At 51.2% G+C, this 19,385-nt stretch overlaps 2 protein-coding genes across 13 annotated transcripts in view; both read right to left on the reverse strand.

Moving 5' to 3' along the window:
- The window catches only part of DNM2 (dynamin 2), a 75,769-nt gene extending 73,490 nt beyond the window's left edge, over window positions 1-2,279 (reverse strand). For 11 of the 12 annotated variants that reach the window (XM_036879327.2, XM_036879324.2, XM_036879322.2 and 8 more), the window contains exon 1: window positions 1,979-2,279. In XM_036879327.2, the coding sequence (XP_036735222.1) occupies window positions 1,979-2,139 (161 nt within the window). In that variant the 5' untranslated portion in view covers window positions 2,140-2,279. The remainder of the gene's footprint in view (window positions 1-1,978) is intronic. The other variant, XM_057489918.1, reaches the window with a different exon arrangement.
- A 3,438-nt stretch (window positions 2,280-5,717) lies between these two features.
- QTRT1 (queuine tRNA-ribosyltransferase catalytic subunit 1) lies at window positions 5,718-14,026 on the reverse strand. The gene is made up of 10 exons (XM_036879316.2): window positions 13,562-14,026; window positions 13,254-13,322; window positions 13,016-13,154; window positions 9,030-9,108; window positions 8,829-8,944; window positions 6,766-6,904; window positions 6,426-6,501; window positions 6,205-6,314; window positions 6,034-6,121; window positions 5,718-5,939 (listed from the first exon to the last, which is right to left on the reverse strand). The coding sequence occupies exons 1-10, from the start codon at window positions 13,952-13,954 to the stop codon at window positions 5,787-5,789; spliced, it is 1,362 nt and encodes a 453-aa protein (XP_036735211.1). The 5' UTR covers window positions 13,955-14,026; the 3' UTR covers window positions 5,718-5,786.
- Window positions 14,027-19,385: the final 5,359 nt, after the last annotated feature.

Genomic DNA, 19,385 nt, shown 5'->3' on the forward strand with positions numbered 1-19,385 from the left:
GCAGTGCCAGCCTGCTAAGGCTTCAATGATGTCCAATGCGTAACCTCAGAGCACTTTAATTCTGAGTAGCTTTTGTTGTTGATACGAGAGGAACCAGCCTGGTGAAAAATGGCCCATCTATGTAGACCTACTGTGCACCAGGCACTGTGCTAAGCACTGTTAACAAACATGTCCCTGCATCATTGCAAAGATCTTGTTGAGGGACCATCACTCATTTTTAGGAAGGAAAACTGGGGCTCAGGTCAAACAGCCTGTGTGAGGTCCCAGGGCAAATGAAATGGACAGAGCTTTGCATGTACCACTGAAAGCGCAGCAGGCAGGAAGACAGCTACGCAGAGAGGCCCCCAGTCCAGAGTGAGGCTCAGCCCAGGCCCTGCTGACCCCAAGTCCACACCTTTCCGCTACAGTAGACAGAGCGCAAGGAGCCAGAGACAAAGGAGGAAATTCATCTGCTGGGAGCAAAACCCCAGGCCTCTTGGAAGGCAGGGGCAGGGCTGGGCACCCAGATGGCTCCACTGAGCAGCAGCCTGGTGCCCTTGGGCAAACGGAGAATCCTTTGACCCTCCTACTCATCTCCAAGGTAGGGTAACAGAATGTACTCCACTGGCTCACCATGGGATTCAAAATACTGAGTCAAGAGAGAACTCAGCCTGGGACCCACGAGATGAACGTTACCATTAACACTGATAACGATCATAATAATGAGGACGACTGTAATGTTGTCATTGGGCAGCTGTAGTCACAAATGGAGTCCTTCCCAGAATGGAGAAGTGGCTGCCCATCTGGGAAACAGAAGGACAAGAGGCAGGGAAGGGAGAACGGAGCTGACGCGGTAGCCACAGGACCTGTTCTCATTCATCAGCTTCCTGAATCCTGGAAATAACCCAAAGGGTAGAATTTGCCTACTGGACAGATGGGCGAGCTGAAATTTCTCAGGGCTGCCCAGGGAAGGCTGTGTCCCAGCTTTGCCACTGAGGCCCGATCAGAAGTCCCTTCCTAGGCTCCAAGGTGGGCCCCCGATTTGTAGGCTTTAGCTTGGGGACTGGAGAACCCTGATGTAGGCCAGGAAAGAATCCTGCAGAAAGATTCCCCCCCGAGGTCCTACTTTCAGCTGAGAAGGGACAGGTTCAAGTCTCATTCATTATCTTCCTTCTCCTCTGCACGTTCCCACCATCCCTTGCCAAAGAGATGGGGCTGGACAGTAGCAGGCTGCCAGGGCACTGCTAGGCAGACTAGGAAGAGGATGGACACCAGGACAGGCAGACAAAAGGATCCACTTAGAAGCGAGCAGCCAGCGTTTGTCAAAAACCAAGTTTAAGAGTCAGACAGAAGAACCAGGCAACAGGGACCCCTAGGATCCAGCTAGACAGCCAGACAGCAGAGGCCATCCGAACACAGGGATGGCTAACCGTTACTCTGAGAGGGGCAGGGATGGGTGGCCAAACAGCACAGGTCATCCTGGACAGCCAGCCAGGCAGCAGGACGCTGCCCTGCGGGACAGGACAGATGGGCAGCCAAGTGGTGGTGACAGGGAGGCCTATCCAGGACACAGAGACAGCCAACCAGACGGCAGGGGCTGCTCCAGACAAATGAGCAGCCAGCCAGACGGCAGGGGTCGGCCCAATAGACACCTAGGGGGCAGGTTTTGGACAGACGTACAGGAAAGGGGGACCTACTCTTGACCTATAGGCAACCAGATGGTAGAATTCAGCCACTAAAGCTGGGGACCAGAGAGTTGGCGGGGGTCCACCGCACCACCCAGCCCACGCCCCCCAGCTAGCTAGCAGCCGCAAGGGCCTGAGACGGCTCCCTGCCCCTGCAACCCAGGGAGTTCCACAGGGCCCGCCTCCCGGTCCCCGTCCCCGTCGCGGGCACGCAAGCGCCGCAGTTACGCCGGCGGCGCAGGGCGCGCCATTCCCGGTCCGCCCTCCGCGCCCTAGGCCACCGCCCGTCAGCCGTCGCCGCCGCGCTCGCTCACCGGCCCACGAAGTTCTCGAGCACCGAGCTCTTGCCGGCGCTCTGGCCGCCCACCACGGAGATCTGCGGCAGGTCCAGGTGGCAGCTCTGGCCGATGGAGCTGAAGGCGTCTTGCAGCTTGTTCACCAGCGGGATCAACTCTTCCATCCCGCGGTTGCCCATGGCGCCGGCAGCCCAGGCCCGAGCGGCCCGCGCTCTCCGCCCGCCCCCGGCCCTCAATGACGCGGTCCCGCGGCGTCCGCGGCCGTTGCTCCCCGCCCGCCCGGGCTTCGGCGCGATGCCCACTCCCGGTTCGGCCTCACGGACGCCGCCTCATCCGGTTCTTAGGCGACACCCGACCTGAGCGACCTCCCGTCCGGCCCCGGGGGCTGCGCTCAAACCCTCGGCCAGCTCTCGATTGGTCGGCCGCGATGCCACTCATGCGCACCAAGCCAATGAAAGCGAGGCACGGGCCTACGGCTGAGTGATCCTTCCCCCTGGGAACCATCTCTCGGATTCATTGGACAAAAGAACCTTCACTTTTGTGCAAGAGCCAGTGGCGGCGAGTAACGAGTTGTCAAGGCCAGGAGGCGGTGTTTCGGAAAAAGGCATGTTGGCTCCGCCTTTTGGGGGAGTTCCCAGACGGCAAGAAAATCCGCCAGTCTTATTGGTAGTAAGACTCGCCACTCAATAACGCTGGCCCATGATGTAAGAGACTTATTCCTTAGACCTTGGTTTGTTATTAGACGCTACCAACTTCTCTGTAAATATGCCATTGGTTTATATAAATATCACTCTGTCCCTTCAGCCATTAAAGCGAAGGACAGGCTCTATCTAGCCTCCTATCCTTGACTCTGATTGAGAACTGTATCTGTCAAAGAATTTCCCGTTCTTGTGACTGTTGTTATGTTTATTAAAGAGCCTTGGGATAGAGGATAAGGCCCACTGTACTCCAAAGGGCGACACCTCCCGGTGGACCCAATGGTGAGCGTCACTTTGGAATTTCCGGGCTCTTAAGAACACTACAAGTCCCAGAATGCTGTTCGGCTTCGAGCTTGCATACCACCTCTCCGCGTTGAGTCGCAATTCACTTTGAAGGTGAGAGTCAGAAGTTGTTAACCTTCCTTTGGGGAGGCTGTCCAGCACTGCCTCGTGGTTTCCCACTTTCATTCCTATTAAGTCACACCTCCTCACTTTTACAAATGCCATGCCCTCTCCTAGAAACCCCTCCTCTCAGGCGTCCTTTGATGCTGCTGACGCCTCCAAAGTTGTTCCCCTGCCTCTCCAACGGGAGCGCATCATGACCGTTTTGAGTGCCCAGTGAAGCTCAACAGATCCTCTCCCCCATTGAAAGACACGTTATCTTGCAGGCAACATTGAGGGTTCTGGGAACTGGAGCTCTTGATCTCTTGGAAAACAAGCCAGAGATAGGTGGAAGGATTCTAAGAAAATTAGTGATTTTGAGGTAGAGCAGGGACATAGGACAAGCATCAGGATTATTTTTTCCTGCCTATGATGAAAAATGCCAAGATATAAACAGTTTAGTAGGGACAGGAGGGACTGCATCTTAAGGCTAAGGTTCTATTTTAACAACCAGGGAGTTAGGAAGTAAGATTCTTAACATTTTATGGTAATTAGCCAACAACTGACCCTATCTTATATCAGGGCAAGCAGTTTTAAATGGTATGTTTCCACTGCTTGAGGGTAACCATTATTTTGGAAAAGAACCATATCAATAAATTCCTCTTGTTAACTTTATCTTACAGAATATCCAGAGGGATGGTGACATAATCTCTCTCACCAGAGATAGACATCATGAGACCACACGTCAAGGCTACGCCCCTCTCCCCACCCTTCTTAAAATCCTTAAAAAACATGAATCCTAAACCTTTAAGGGAGCCTCCTCTCTGAGGCTGCCCACACTCCCCTTTCTTCAAGTGTGTACCACCCAGAACAGCCTTAAATACAGTCTTGCTGCTCAACTTACTGCGTTTTCCCTCTGCACTCTTCCAAGCCTGTCGTCAGGTTAATAAGAGAACCCTTTCCCAATGGTTAGGTGTCTTTGTTACTTTGCTATGATCTTCAGTTTTCTAGATTTAAGTGCAAGTCTTCTCTCTCTCTCTGTTCCACTCCAGACAAGTAGGGAAGGGCTACTGAGATCTCTGATCTGGGCTTGCAAATTCCCATTGCCTTGGTGACCCAGACAGGACTGCAGCTGTATGATCATGCTTTTTAGTAGCCTGAACGAGTATCTCCTCTCTCTGCTTTTGGAAGTTCTTAGAACATAATCTCACGCCATCCAGTGCTCTGCAGCTCCCCCAAATCCTGGGGCGGTAGAGGCTTAGTTCCCACGCCATGCATATTCAAGCGGACACTGGACGCCAGGTGACCCTGGCTTCAGGAACTGTTGATGTGGAATTTGCCGTACACCAAGCAGGACTTCTACAAACTTCCCTTCCCTCCCTTCGTTCTTCCTCTCTCTACTGCCTGCATAGCTGCTGACATTCGCTCCTACTCTTGATTTAATGAATTCGTTTCTTGCTGGCACTTGTTTGAGCTGATCAGAGACAGGGACCCTCCCTGGTATGGGTTAAAGTTTCACCTAGTGCCCACGGAGAGACATCCCCAGATGCAGTGGCCTGGCAACGATTGACTGCTCTGGGCATGGATGGGACAGAGAGAAGCAACCCAGTAAGGAATCAGGAGCAATGGAGGGGGGAAGTGGGCGGACGAGGGGGCAACAGGAATGGAGAAGAGTGGGGAGGAGGGTGGCAGAGTGGCCAGTGGCGTGTGTCTGCTCTAAGACACAAAACTCCAGGCCTCAGAGAGATGGGCAAAAAGACGGCCAAGGTTTGGCACTGCACACTTGCCCACAATTGCAGAAACCTGGCAACACCCTAACTGCCCATCCACGGAGCTGGTTAAATAAATACTATGCAGCAGCTCTAAAACAGACTAAGAAGGTCCTCACTACTGACATGTAACAATTTTAAATGGACTAAAAAAAAGAAAAAACAAAACAAGGTACAGAACGCCTATAAAGGATGCTGACACTCATGAAAAACACATACACATGGAAAATTCCTGAAAGAATCCACAAAATGATCAAAGCAGTTGCATTTTTTGGTATGTTATTAGCTCTTACACATGTATGTATCAATTTAAAAGCTCTTATTTTCTAAGAGTACCAACTCTGTATTTGGCCGTATGTGGGTTAGATCCCAGTTCTGTCTGCTGGGTGATAATGACCAAATGACTTCATTCCTATGAACCTCAGTTTCCCCATCTGTAAAATGGGGGACATATCTCTACACGTGCCATAAAGTTGCAAGTATTAAATCCATAGGACAACCACCCAGAACAGTGGTAGGCATAGTGTAAGCGCCCACAAAATCACACGTATTGTCATCATTGCTATGTTTACTGACAGCAAGATAAGTCATGTGTCCAAAAAGTCAAAGCTGAGACCACGAGCTCTGGAGCCAGGCTACTTCCTCAGTGGAGGCCTTGGCCTATTTCCTCACTGTAAAAAATGGGGAGGACAAGAGTGCTCACCCAACGTTGGCTGGGGGGCCTGAGCCACAGGAAAAAGGCTGCAGCCCCCACTCTTCCTATAGGCTGGGCTTTACCACATGGTTTCCAGATTTCCACCTGCTGCTATGGTGACTTGTGTTATCATCAGTTGGGGGTCTGCAGTGACACTCAGACAAGGAAGGGGACCAAGACACAGGCCTCCTCCCCAAGAAGGCACACAGACACACTCAAGTTTGAATCTTTTATAAAAATCCTTCAGTATCTTCCCTCCCTTCCTCTCCCAAGCCAGGGCCAGGTCAACGGAGTGTGATTCCCACAGAGGCCAGGGCTTCAGTGGCCCAGGCGGGACAGAGGGTGGGGTCCCCATACATGGTACCCATGAAGTCCCGCACGAAGTCGGGGAAGCGCTTCTCCACGATACTGGTGCGCACTGCGCTCATCAACCGCAGCTGTGGAGAGATGTCAGCCGTCAGCCAACTGCGGACACCCAGGGGACCCTCGCTGCCCCTTTGCCATGCCTGTGTGCCTTGGGCACGGGCACACCTGGTAGGCGATGTTGTGGACAGTGAGGTGGTGCAGGGAGGCGGTGTTGTCACTGTGGAGCAGCGTGTGTAGGAAGGCCCGGCTGTGCCTGTGGACAGGTGTGTGCTTAGCAGCGCCGGGTCTTGGCCCCTCTGCGCCCTCCCCTGGCCCCCAGGCCCCCGCCCCCCCTACTTCTGGCAGGTGGGACAGGCACACGCAGGGTCTATGGGGCGGAAGTCCTTCTCGTACTGCTTCTTCTTCAGCTGCAGGGTCCCTGTGGGTACCAGGGCGGAGCCGAAGCGCTGGGGAAGGAGGCAGGCGAAGGTGGTCACCCAGGTCTTTCTCCTCCCCAATCCCACCTCCTCTTTGCCCCCCACCAGGCTTCCCCATCTTCCCCCTGCCCAGGGCCTCACCGCTGTCCGTGTGGGGAAGACACAGTCGAACATGTCGCATCCGAGAGCCACACAGACCACCAGATCAGTGGCATAGCTGAGGGTGGGGCCACAGGGGCAGGGGAGCAGAGAACTTCATGCCCTGCACACACACCCAGGTCTGTGCCCCACCCCACCTCCTCCCTCAGACTGCCCCAGGATTGGGCCCCATTCCCCACAACCACCCCAAGGAGGGCTGTGTCCTCCTTAGTCCCCCCGAGGCAGAGTTATGTCCTCCCCACCCACCCCACACCGCCCTGGCCAGGCTCCCCGGGGAATCGGCTTCCCATAGGCGGTGCAGTCTCCCATCTCCTCCACATACCCGACCCCCATCAGGTATCGGGGCTTGTCCTTAGGCAGCTTTGAGGTGCTCAGAGCCACCATCTTCCAGAACTGGCCCTTGCTCTCACCCCCACTCAGGCCCCCGATGGCAAAGCCAGGCACGTCCCTCTTGGTCATCTCTGCGGATAAGGGGCAAGGTGAGGGGCGACCAGGCTTAAGGAAATGCTCCTCCTCCTTCTTTCCCCCAGGGTAGACTTTGCCCAGACCCTCACCTCCCACAGGAACAATATGTGTGTGTGTGTGTGTGTGTGTGTTTGGGGGGGCCACTGGCGATGGGCCTGCTGCATGTGCAATCGTTTCCCACCGAACTCAGGAGAGGCCCACAGCCCATGCTCCCTTAGCAGAAACCTAAAATGGAGCCAAATGTGTTCCCAAATTTTTCTCAATTCTAGAACAGTGAACACCCTATATGCTGATAACAGCCCCGCTACCTAACACTGTAACATTTCCGCAGCAAGATGCACACAGTCTCCTCAAGCTGGGGTAAGTCACCACCCAGTTCAGGTCTTACCACCAAAGGAACTGCCGCTGCCTGAGCGTGTTGGAGTCTAGAAGAGAGTAATTAGGCTGCAGACCTGCAGAGAAGGAGCTGCAGGTCTGCGCTGTTGCTGAGGTGTGGGTAGCTGAACACTAGCTCTGGGCCACATAGGCCAGAGGCTGGGTCTGAACCCGGGTTTGGCCTCAAAGCCCAGGCTTGTGTCGGACCCCAGCAGGGGCGGGTTGTTCAAATGCAGCTTCCCAGGTCCCCCTCACCCCGGACACCCATCCTGTCATGGGGGAGCACCCAGGTGGTCCTGGGGCAAGGAGAGCTTCAGAGCACGTTCAGAAGAGCCACCAGGTGGAGCTGGTCAAACTGCAAGTAGCTGGGCAATGAATCTGATGGGGAAAGACCAGGCTGGTGGGGTTTTTTTTAATGAAAGAGAACAGAAAATACCAGAAAGGATCTCACATATAAGAGTAACACTTCACGAAGCCTTGGTTTCTGCTCTCATGCATGTCCACGTGTACTGAGCCCTCACATGAAATGAATCTGTAGGTTTCTATCCATTAAAAAAGCTTATTAGAGCAGGACAGGGGTGGAGGTGAGGGGAGCATGGTTTGAGGGCAGTCTTCCTAACCGCACACACTGATGCGAAATACAGGAGGGATACTGAGCAAATTCTCCCATTTTTTCTTCACTCTGACCCCATGACACTGGAGTATGTTCCCACTTTACAGAGGAAGAAAGTGAGGCTCAGAGAGGACAAGCCACTCTCCCAAGGGTGCACAGCGAGGAGGCAGGAGGTCAGGGGTTTGGATGTAGCCTGGTGGACTCCAGAGCCTTGCCCGCAACACCTCACTGCCTTTGGGCCCCCATCTCTGCCTCACCTTTATCTCCACAGCCATGGCTATGGTTCAGGCCTTATTGTTACCCTTCCCCCTGGACAACCCCCACAGCCTCCTTATGGGCCTTCTGCTTCCTGTCCTACTGGGATTTTTCTATGATGCCCCTTGGTTGCTGTCACTCTCCCATTCAACAGCCCTCTATGGCTCCCAGCACCACAGTGTGGTGTCCCAGGGCCTACAGGGTTAGCATATGCCCTGAGCCCACCAGACCCTGTGTGTCTAGCTCCCCAGGGAGGGAGGAGAACAGTGCATTGGTTAATGCTGTAGGTTCTAGAGCTCAAGGCCTGGGTTCTAACCCCAGTTCTGCAATATCTAAGATGTGTGGCTGTTAAGTGACCTCACAGCCCTGTGCCCACTTTCCCCTTCCTTGACCTGGGGAACCTCGTTGTCCCCACCTAAAATGAGGAAGGCTATGAAAATTCAATGGGTCCATCCGGTATATGACCAGCATTTGGCATAGTATCTGGTGAACAACTAAAAATTGAGAGCTATTGGAATTCCTATTATTCTGCAAACATTCTACGTGTCCACTCTGGGCCTTTGCTTCAGCTGTTCCTTCTTCCTGGAGTGCCCACTGTCTGAGCACCATCACAGGCCAGGCCCATGTGGGATCCTCAGCGATGGACAAGCCCTGGTACTGCCAGTATATGGCTCTACCTTCAAGGCAGGTGGCCCGGAGATCTGCGTCCAGCCCACCCTGAATGATGGCAAAGAGGTTTTGCTTGTCCGGTCGCCGATGGGCTGCAATGCATCGGTCCAGCCAGCGGATTGACCTGTCAGAGGTCCCCAGTCACAAGCCCGAAGGGAGTAGGGGGACAGGCTGCAGGTCCAGGATCACCTCCCCTGACACACACACACCTGTGCATGGCCTCCTCCACGCGTGGCCCTGTCACAGTGCTGCTGACCACATCATCCAGCTGCATGATGATGTCTGAGCCTGGGGGGGAGACAGGGACACTGTCACTGAGAAAGCCCACGTCCTGCTGGGGACGAGCTGGACCCCAGATGTCCCTTCTTGCGTCTTCCTGACTCCCACTTAGCCTCCTACTCTGTTTACACAGGAGCCAGAGAGAGCTTTCCAGAAGGTACATCTGAGCTTGCCCCACCCCAGATAGAACCTGTTGCTGACACAGAATAAAATCATACTTCTGTGAGTTTATCCTTCAAGAACAAGATACCGTGCATATAAAGCGACTCATATCGCCATAGTGGGCAACATCACAGTGGGAGCCCAACCACCTGGCAACGGGGGTCTGGTTAAATAAACCATGGTCTAGCCCTTAACAGAATGTTCCTTTCCTATAGTTCCAAAATCCAGAAACTTCTCTAAGCCAAATCTTTTTCTTATGCTATGGCATATTCATTTGGCAACAAAACCTGAGACCTGGGGTTTTCTAAGATCCCATTTGTGGATGAAAATTCATAAATGTTAATGCAATAGAAGGGCAGTGCATACCATATGATCCAGTATATACCCCAAAAATACTGGAAGCAGGGTCTCAAAGAGATACTTACACCCATGTTCACAGCAGCATGATTCACAGTAGCCAAAAGGCAGAAGCAAGCCGAGTGTCCATAGACAGACAAATGGATAAACACGATGTGGTCCATCCATAAAATGGAATATTACTCAGCCTTAAAACGGAAGGACATCCTGACACCTGCTACAATACGGATGGACCTTGGGGACATAGTGTTCAATGAAACAAGCCAGATGCAGAAAGACAAAACCTGTCTGATGCCACTCTTAGGAGGTCCTTAGAGGAGCCCCATCCACAGAGACAGAAAGTGGGTGGTGGGGGCCAGAGGCTATGGGAGGGGCTGGGGATTACTGTTCAATGGGGACAGACTTTCAGTTTTGCAAGACGAATAGAGTTCTGGAGATGCATGGTGGGGATGGTTTCACAACAAACGCAAACATACTTAATGTCACTGAATTGAACACTTACAAATGGTTACAGTGGTCAATTTTATGGTATACGCATTTTGCCACAACTTTTTAAAAGTTAAGGAAAAAAAAAAGTGTCAGAGTGTGCTACCCCAACCTCGTGCTATGTTACATATGGTATATATGAGCCCTGTAAAATGTGAAATTCTGACCCCAAGAATTTCAGATTAGGGACTGTCGGCTAGTATGTCACAAAAAGCTCAAGAAAATATTGCCAAGATGTATCCTTATAGGAAAAAAGTGCAACACTTAAGCAAAGATGGGGCGGCTTGAGAATCGATAGGGACCGATCTGACTGCGATGGATCAAGACACATCGAATACATTCAAACCCATGAGTTCATGGTGATCCTAAAAAACTATAGATTAGCTCATCATTACTACAGGGTGCTGAGTGATCTATCCGTGAAAACTGATAAATAAGGGAGAGAATCAGTCCCACTTCTCCTGCATGAACTGAACTACTTGCGTCTCCCAGGAGTTGGTAAGAGATGTTTCTCTTCACAGAAGCAAGCTGGCTAATAAATGAAGGAAGCGTGACAGAATGACAACATCACCATTTTACAAAACCTCTAAGAGCACAATGGTTCCAGGCAAGGAGCACTGACGGCACTGAGGAGAAGTGGAGTGGCATTAGGTGCCCCCTGATTGCAATACACACAGCGAAGCCATCTTGCCAAAAGGAACAAGAACTTGAACCCGGCTCCAACTCTAGCTCTAACGGTAAACTTACAGGAAATCTAGAGGGCAGAAGAAAACTGCTAATGACACCAGAGGGATGTGATCCTCCAAATTCAGACTGTGGGATACACTAAAGGAGAAAGGAACCAGTTTTGTCAGGAAGCAAATTGCTCAAAAAAAAGGAGCTGGGAAGAGAAACTTTATAATATGTAATATATATGTAAACTGTATATAATATGTAATATACATAATATATATTAATAAAGTTAAGGGGCCTTTCAAACCATTGCAGTGTCTGCACATTATTTGGATCCCCAAACCAACAGGATTGTGGCACTTAATAAACAACTGGAATTTTAAGCACTGGCTAGATATTGGATGATGTTACTGAATGATTATTAATCATTTTTAGCTGGAATGATGGTATTATGGGTGTTTTAAAAACCAGCCCCTATAGGTTGACATCCAATATATATAATGAGCTCATATACCTCATCAAACAAAAAGCAAATAATCCAATTAAAAATTGGGCAGAGGAGCTGAACAGACAGTTCTCCAAAGAAGAAATTCAGATGGCCAACAGACACATGAAAAGATTCTCCACATAGCTAATCATCAGAGAAATGCAAATTAAAACCACAATGAGATATCACCTCACACCAGTAAGGATCGCCACCATCCAAAAGACAAACAACAACAAATGTTGGCGAGACTGTGGAGAAAGGGGAAGCCTCCTACACTGCTGGTGGGAATGTAAACTAGTTCAACCATTGTGGAAAGCAGTATGGAGGTTCCTCAAAAAACTCACAATAGCAAATAGACCCATGAATTCCACTTCTAGGAATTTACCCTAAGAATGCAGGAGCCCAGTTTCAAAAAGACAGATGCACCCCTAGGTTTATCGCAGCACTATTTACAATAGCCAAGAAATGGAAGCAACCTAAGTGTCCATCAGTAGATGAATGGATAACGAAGATGTGGTACATATACACAATGGAATATTATCCAGCCATAAGAAAACAAATCCTACCATTTGCAACAACATGGATGGAACTGGAGGGTATTATGCTCAGTGAAATAAGCCAGTCAGAGAGAGACAAGCACCAAATGATTTCACTCATATGTGGAGTATAAGAACAAAGAAAAAAACTGAAGGTGCAAAACAGCAGCAGACTCACAGAACCCAAGAATGGACTAACAGTTACCAAAGGGAAAGGGACTGGGGAGGATGGGTGGGAAGGGAGGGATAAAGGGGAAAAAGGGGCATTACGATTAACACACATAATGTTAGGGGTGGGGGCACAGGGAAGGCAGTATAGCGCAGAGAAGACAAGTAGTGACTCTATAGCATCTTACTACACTGATGGACAGTGACTGTAATGGGGTATGGGGCGGGGACTTGATAATGGGGGGAGTCTAGTAACCATAATGTTCCTCATGTAATTGTACATTAATGATACAAAAAACAAACAAACCCAGCCCCTATGTTTTAGAGATAAAATGAAAATTCATCTACATAGGATGTCTGGGACTTGGTTTGATACAACACAGATGACCTAAGGAGATTAAGAAACCAGAAACATGGCAACAAAAAATTAAAATAAGCAATGTATAGGGTTACAACTATAAAAAATAAAATAAATGAAGCATATCCATTCAATGGACTATTATATATTTGGCTAAAATATACGATACAAACTTACAATACAGATGAACCTCAAAAACATTATGCTGAGTAAAAGAGGCCATTCACAGAACACATATTGCATGATTTCATTTACATCATACATCTAGAACATAGAATATAGAGACAGAAAGTAGATTAGTTAGAACTAGGAGGAGGGGGGAATGGAAAATGATTGATAATGGGAACAGGATTTCTTTTTAGGATGATAAAAATGTTCTGAAATTAGATTGTGGTAACGGTTATACAACACTGAAAATACTAAAAAGCCCCAAAGAGAAAAAATAGCAATGAAAATAATAATAAAATAAAATAAAACAATAAAAGCTACTATACGCCAGGCACTGCACCAATGAGATTTTACAGACATTACATCACTATTCTTGTGAACTAGCCTCATTTGAGTTGGCTCACCTGAAGCTCAGAGAGGGGGAGTGACTTGCCCGAAGCCACGCAGCACGTAAGGAACCGGCCCGCCTCACCTCCACCAGCCGAAGGCAGGGGAAGGGAATGGTCCCCGGGATCCGCTCACCCAGCGCGTTCTGTATCTCCACCGACCTCTCCGGGCTCAGAAGGGTCTCATCGCCGTCGTAGGGGGAGCGGAAGCGGACGCCTTCCTCCGTCACCTCGGACAGGGACACCAGGGACACCATCTGGAAGCCGCCGCTGTCCTGGAGGAAACCCCACCGCAGCGCTGTCAGGGGCGGGGGTAATAGGGGATATCCACCCCCAAGGAGGGCCGTCGGATCCCGGCTCCGACCCCACCTCACCGTCAGCAGATTGTGGGGCCAGTTCATGAAGCCGTGGAGACCGTGGGCTTTCCGGATCAGCTCTGGGCCCTAGGTTGGTGGAAGAAAGGGGCAGGTCAGTGATGAGCGCGATTCTGGATCTCATGTTGGGAGGGGCAGGGCTGGCCAGTTTCGATCCCCCGTGGCTCTCTCACGCCCAGTACAAGACCTGGGCCGCCCCGAGAGCTCGATACGCGATTGACATTTGGAGGCGTGCCCGGGCCTAGGGAATATTCGCTCCAGGGCTCCCCACGCCCCGCCGCCGCCCCGCCCAGGCGGAGCTCGCCCACCGGCCTCAGACCCAGATGGTAAGTGTTGCCAAGGCAGATGCGGCAGCCCAGCGCGTCCAGTTGCTCGGCCGTGATGCCCTTCATGGTGGCCTGAGTGCCCACTGGCATGAACACTGGAGTGGCCACCGGCCCGTGCTGCAGCCGCAGCTCGCCTGCTCGGGCCCTGGAGCGGCTACACTCGGCCACCAACCGCATGATCCGCGGGGCGGACTCCAAGGAAGTTGGGCTGGCCGCTGCCGCCATCTTGACTGCCGGGGACCACGTGGATATTGGAACACCATGGGCGGTGCCATATTGGCTGGGGTCACGTGTTGCGCAACGCGAACTAGAGCTCTGAGAGCGTCGAGGCCATGGCAACGGACGCCAGCGCGCTCGTCCCCGCGGAGCGTCCATTTCGCTCCCCGGAGCCGCGCGCTGCCACGAGTAATCAAAATTGTGTTGGTTTCAATCCCATCCCGGATACTTCCTCGCTCCTCAACCAAAGCCTGTCTAAGCCATAATTTTTTTCCTCCATAAAATAGAATGAATAATATAATAAATCGGCATAAAAATGTTGTGAAGATTGAATAAGACTGATGGATGTATAGACATCTTAACAAGGTGCCTAGTACAGGCTTTTGTCTATCTTGTACATTGATATGTCCCAAAAGCTTAGGACAGGACCTAGCACACAGTACGTGCTCAATAAACATTAATTTATTCAATGAAAGAAGGAATCCCAGACTTACAGAAGAGAATGAGGCCCAGAGCCTGGCTACATTTATTCGTTCATTCATGCAGTGTACACCTACATATACATCCTCAATAATGCCAGCCTCCATGCTACACACGGATGAGAGAGGCTAAGTCACGGATTTATTGAGTGCTTGTTATGTTCCACTAATAATAATATAAAATATAAAATAATCGCTATCGTTGTTGAAAAATGAGCTGGTATCTGTCATGGCCAGCAGAGGGCGCCATTGCCCCCAGAATACTCCCTCTCAGAGGACCACTAGACTAAACTGGGCTGATCTGAGTAGCTCTGACCGTCTCTACAAACCTTTAATGCCAATTTCTCAGGGTGATGGAGAGTCCCTACGTTTGGAGAACACCTACTACCCAGGAGGACCACCACAGGGCCTTTGCACTTGCTCTCCCCTTTGAAACACTCTTCCTTCCTGTTCACTCTTTCTCCATAGATAGCTCACAATTTCACCATCAATTGCTTCTGACTCCCACAATCTTAAGAATGCTGCACGCCCCCATCACTCTACGCCTGTAACTCATTATACTATTTAGAACCTCTACACCTTGACAATGTGCGCCTTTTTACTCCCATTTTAGTCCTCTCCCCTGAATTCCCATTCCCCTTTTACAGATCCCTCCTTGACATGTCCACTCAGTGTCCATAGGCACCGAAACTGTATGTCCAAAGCAAGATCCAAGCTTGCCTTCCCCCTTCAATGTTCCCCTTCTGAGTGAAAGCAGCTCAGTACTTCCAGAAGTCCAAATCAGAAACTGAAGGATTGCCCTTGAGCTGTCACTGTGTCACTCCCTATATCTGATTTATCAAAAATAAGGCTGCTCTTCTTTCAAAATATGTCAGTCACTTACCAGGTCTCGTGTTGATTCTCACCTGAATTGTGAGTAATCTGCTTCTACAGGCAAGGATGCAATGAGTAACCTTGCATTTAGGTCATTTCACATAGCAGCAAATATATCTTTAGGAAAAATTCCTAGCACCTAGATGATTTGGTCAAAGAGCATGATACAAGATCTGACTAAATGCTCTCTATAGGGTTTTGACAGTTGCGCCTGGACCAGTCAGCAGTATGTGGAAGTGCCTGTTTCCCCACAGCTTCTCCAATACAATTTCACCTGCCCACTTCATAGGACTGTGGAACTCTGTCATTTTTAATGTGCATTTCTTTTATTCCCAGTGAGGTTTGTTTGGCATCTATATTTAATGGCCACCTTTTTGAAACACTGCCTTTCTATAAAATTTTCCTGGCCTCATCCTCATGTTTTGCTTTGCTTTTTAGTTTTTTTTCCTTCATTTACTCAATAATATAATGATTAAGAGCCAACACTGCCAACACTAATGGAGCAGGTGCCCATGTATGCCCAGTAAACCCTACACTATCATTGCTTCATTTGACACTCACCATACAAGGTGGTGGGTACTATTACCATCCCATTTTATGAATGAAGAAACTGAAGCAGAGATGTTTGCTGACTTGCTTATGGTCACATATCTTGTAACAGGAATTGAAATCTAGTCCTCTCTGAGGTCTATGAAGCCTCCCTCTTACTCAGTTTCTTCTCCTGAAGGAGAAGGCAGTATTAAGGACTATGGTGCAGAGCAGGGGTGAAAAGGTTGCAGCCAGAGGGACCTCGAAGGTGGGATTCAGGCTCTGCCACTCAGAAGCCACATAGGAAGTGACTCTGATCAGATGATGGCTACTTTCTGAGTCTCAGTTTCTTCACCTTTAAATCGGGGCAGAGGTACACGGGACCTGGGACATGGTAAGTGCCCAAATACATACAGGAATATACATCCAATAAGCATTATGGAGCACCCACTCTGTGTCAGGCTGTATACTCATTGCTGGCAACACAGCGGTGAACAAGCAGGCAAAAATCCATACCCTGGGAGAGTGATCAAGAAAAATAAGTAAAACATATCTCAGATGGTGATGGTGATGAGTGCTGGGGAATACAGAGGGCAAGGAAGCCGAGAAGTTGAAGGTGACTATTTTAAGTTTATGTCAGGACCAGACCAGACTCACTGAGGTGAGATTCAAGTTAAGGCCTGAAGAAGAGGGACGAGCCATGAGATCTGAGAGCATTTCAGGCCGTGGGAACAATGAGAGTAAAGGCCCTGTCGTGCGAATACGCCTGGAATGTCTGAGGTGCAGCGCAGAGGTCCGTGTGGCTCAGGGTGTGAGGGAAGGAGCTAAAGATGAGGGTGGGAAGGTCAAAGCGCCAGGTCCTCAAGACCTCTGGTTTGAGGTGAGGACTCATGCTTTCCTCTGAGCCAGATGGGAGGGTGGGGGTTTCTTGGCGGCGCGTGGAGTGAAGCGAGCTGTCACCAAGAAGTGAAGTCATGGGTGGAGGTGGGGTGCAGCCGAGGTTCGGTGGCATCTGCTTTCAGGTTTGGGCGCCGCTCGGCAGGGAGTGCTGAGATCGTGGATTTCAGAACACTGGACAGCGCCACGCGTTGCCTGGCGACCAGGGAAGCGCCCCGGGGGCGGAGCCTGAGAGTCCTATTAGAAGCGGTGAGCTGTGCGCACTGGCCGTGGGGGCGTGTCTGGAGGCGGAGCTTACGACTTCCAATTGCCAGTTTGCTGACCTCAGAGATACTGCGGGCCAGTCACCGGGCGGAGACTGCCTGGGGCGGAGCTCGGGAAAAGCGCCTATTTGGAAGAGGACACCTTATTTGGGCAAGGAAGGGGGAGCAGGGAGCGCTGGGGGGGCCTGGGAGCGAACTGGTGGTGGCGTGGAGGTTCGCAGAAGCGGGACCTGGGCGGGTTTCTCCGCGCCTCACATGGAGGGCCGCGCATCTGCAGATTAGATTTACTAGTTTTCAGTAGATCCCCACCTCCCCTTCCCTTGGGATTGCGGCAGCTGCCCGAGGGTTTCTCCCAAACCGAGTGGGTGGTTGGCCTTCAGAGCTGGTGACTGAGGACCTGGGGCCAAGAAAGGCAGGAGTCGTGTTTCTGGGCTCAGAGAGGGCAATCCAGAACCTCTGGAAGAGTGTTGGGGGCTTCAAATACCTTTTGTTTAAATTAGAGCCCTGGAGCCCAAGAGTCCGGTGGTTGTCTCTAGAGGTTGTTTTCTCTGGTTTATCCAGGCGGGAGTGGGGCTGCCGGTGATAATAATCTGGCGAGGGTGCCCAGTAGGCTGAGCTTAGGTACCAGCTTCTTGCGCAACACTGGGAAGTCCACGGGCGCAGGACTGACTTCCGGATAGTGACCTCTGTGGCCAATTCCTTGGCATTTCTGCTCGCCTCCCCACAGCACAGCAGAGAGCGCTGATCCCGGGCCCTTTGCTTCCTGGATTCGGAGGCAAGACCAGGCCCCTCTGGATCTGCCTGGGACAGGCAGTTTTCACCCTTCCTAGGCAGGAGCTGTTTCCTCACCAAGTTCAGAGGACTCTGCTGCCTAAGTCACTCCGAACCTCAACTCGGATATTCCAGAACTCAAAGCTTTTTGCTGGCCATCTGGCCTCCATTCCAACCTCTCCCCACACATCTACTCCCTGGCCAACAGCTGCAAGGGCTGTTCTGAAAAGCATGACTCAGCCTGGGTTCTTCCCAGCTCAGAACCCTTCCATGGCGCCCCACTGCCCTAAACCAAGATCGGAACTCCTCTGCTTGGCCGTCAAGGCCCTGGACAGGGTGGCCCCGCTGACATCCAGTCACACCTTTCCCCCCACGCGTCCAGCTTCAGCTCCTTGATGTCAATTCCCACCACCCAGTTATTTTTGCACATGCTGTTCCCTCTCACGGTATGGACTTCACTCATCCTAACACATCCGGTCCCGATTGAACCACCCAGTCTTGCTTGAAACACGGAAGCTTTCTTTTGACACTCCCTGCCTGAGGGGACAGGGACCTCTTGGTGCCTGGAAGTTCCAAGAGGGCAAGAAGCAGGTTCACTGCCATATTCCCAGGGTCCAGTACTGGACTGATAAACACCACGCAATAAATACACGTGGAGGGAAGGAAATAATGAACATGTGAAGTTTTCATTTATTCTGTCATGGGTGAAAATGACCATTTGGGCCAAGGCTTGCTGCACTGTTGCCCCAAATTGTTTTGAGAGGTCTCAGAGCACAGCCAGCATAGGGCTCACCCTGAGGCCCACAGCCCCGCTGCAGAGGGCCAGGCCTAGGTGACTATATCTGAGTCCTTAGGGGCAGGGCAGGCCCTGATGACTACACAATAATGGTTAGTGGTCAGGAGGAGAGTGAATGTTTCCCTGCTAGGGAGGAATATAGCGGGGCAGCTGGATGGTGACTTCAGGTCAGACTGGGCCCCAGCCCAGAAGGACAATCAGGGCCACAGTGACTCACCTATATAGAGAGAGAAATCCTGGGTCTGTGCCCCCATTACTGCCCAGACACCCCCTTTGGTCACCAACTTCCAATGCCTCCCCCTGGAATCAATCCAAATGGCCTGCAAGCACTCCCCACCCCCACCCTCTGAGGTCAATCTCAGCCCACCACACACATGTCCAGCTGGTCTGTCATGAGGTCTTTCTCCCTTCCTTCCAAAGGCATCCTGAGCCTTCTGGGGTAGTGTGTCCAGTCCTGGGTCACTGATCCCTGGGCCTATCCACCAGGACACCCCATCCTGATCAACCTGCTGATCAAGTGTGCACACCACCAGTCTCTTCTGCTGATGTTCCTGATCTCTGTTGGTGACAAAATGTATGACACTTTCCTCCAGTAGCACGTGGGCCAAGGATTCGCCGGAGCCGCAGCTTAGTGAGAACCTCCTCCATGCGGACTTCCTGGGCTTGGAAAACCTTGGTTAGCACTAAATAGATGACACACGAGTGCCCAGGCCTTCTCCAGTGCTCAACCTGTCAGCCACATCTTCCTGAACCCAGCTTCCTGGTACGGCAGGTCCTGAGGGCTGAGATACTGCTGCTGGCCGTTGGCACAAATGGGGTCCCCCAGCACAGTTAGGGTGCCAAGAGATCTGTGCTGCTGTCTAGACTTGACCACAGTGATCCTAGCCAAGGCCAACCAACTCGCAGGGCCGTGCCAGCCACGCTGAGGGTGAAACCTTCACTCAGCCCTGCAGTGGGTTGAATGGTATCCCCCAGAGAGTATG

This window comes from Manis pentadactyla, chromosome 12, assembly GCF_030020395.1.
Source record: "Manis pentadactyla isolate mManPen7 chromosome 12, mManPen7.hap1, whole genome shotgun sequence".
Taxonomy (NCBI): Eukaryota; Metazoa; Chordata; class Mammalia; order Pholidota; family Manidae; genus Manis; species Manis pentadactyla.

What these genes read in the sequence shown, in the direction of transcription:
- QTRT1 (XM_036879316.2), bottom strand. Translation starts at nt 13,954, where the DNA reads ATGGACGCTCCGCGGGGACGAGCGCGCTGGCGTCCGTTGCCATGGCCT. An exon ending in ACCATCTGGGTCTGAGGCCG is followed by an intron (nt 13,323 to 13,561) that starts GTGGGCGAGCTC and finishes CCACCAACCTAG; the next exon opens with GGCCCAGAGCTGATCCGGAA. An exon ending in GGAGATACAGAACGCGCTGG is followed by an intron (nt 9,109 to 13,015) that starts GTGAGCGGATCC and finishes TCTCCCCCCCAG; the next exon opens with GCTCAGACATCATCATGCAG.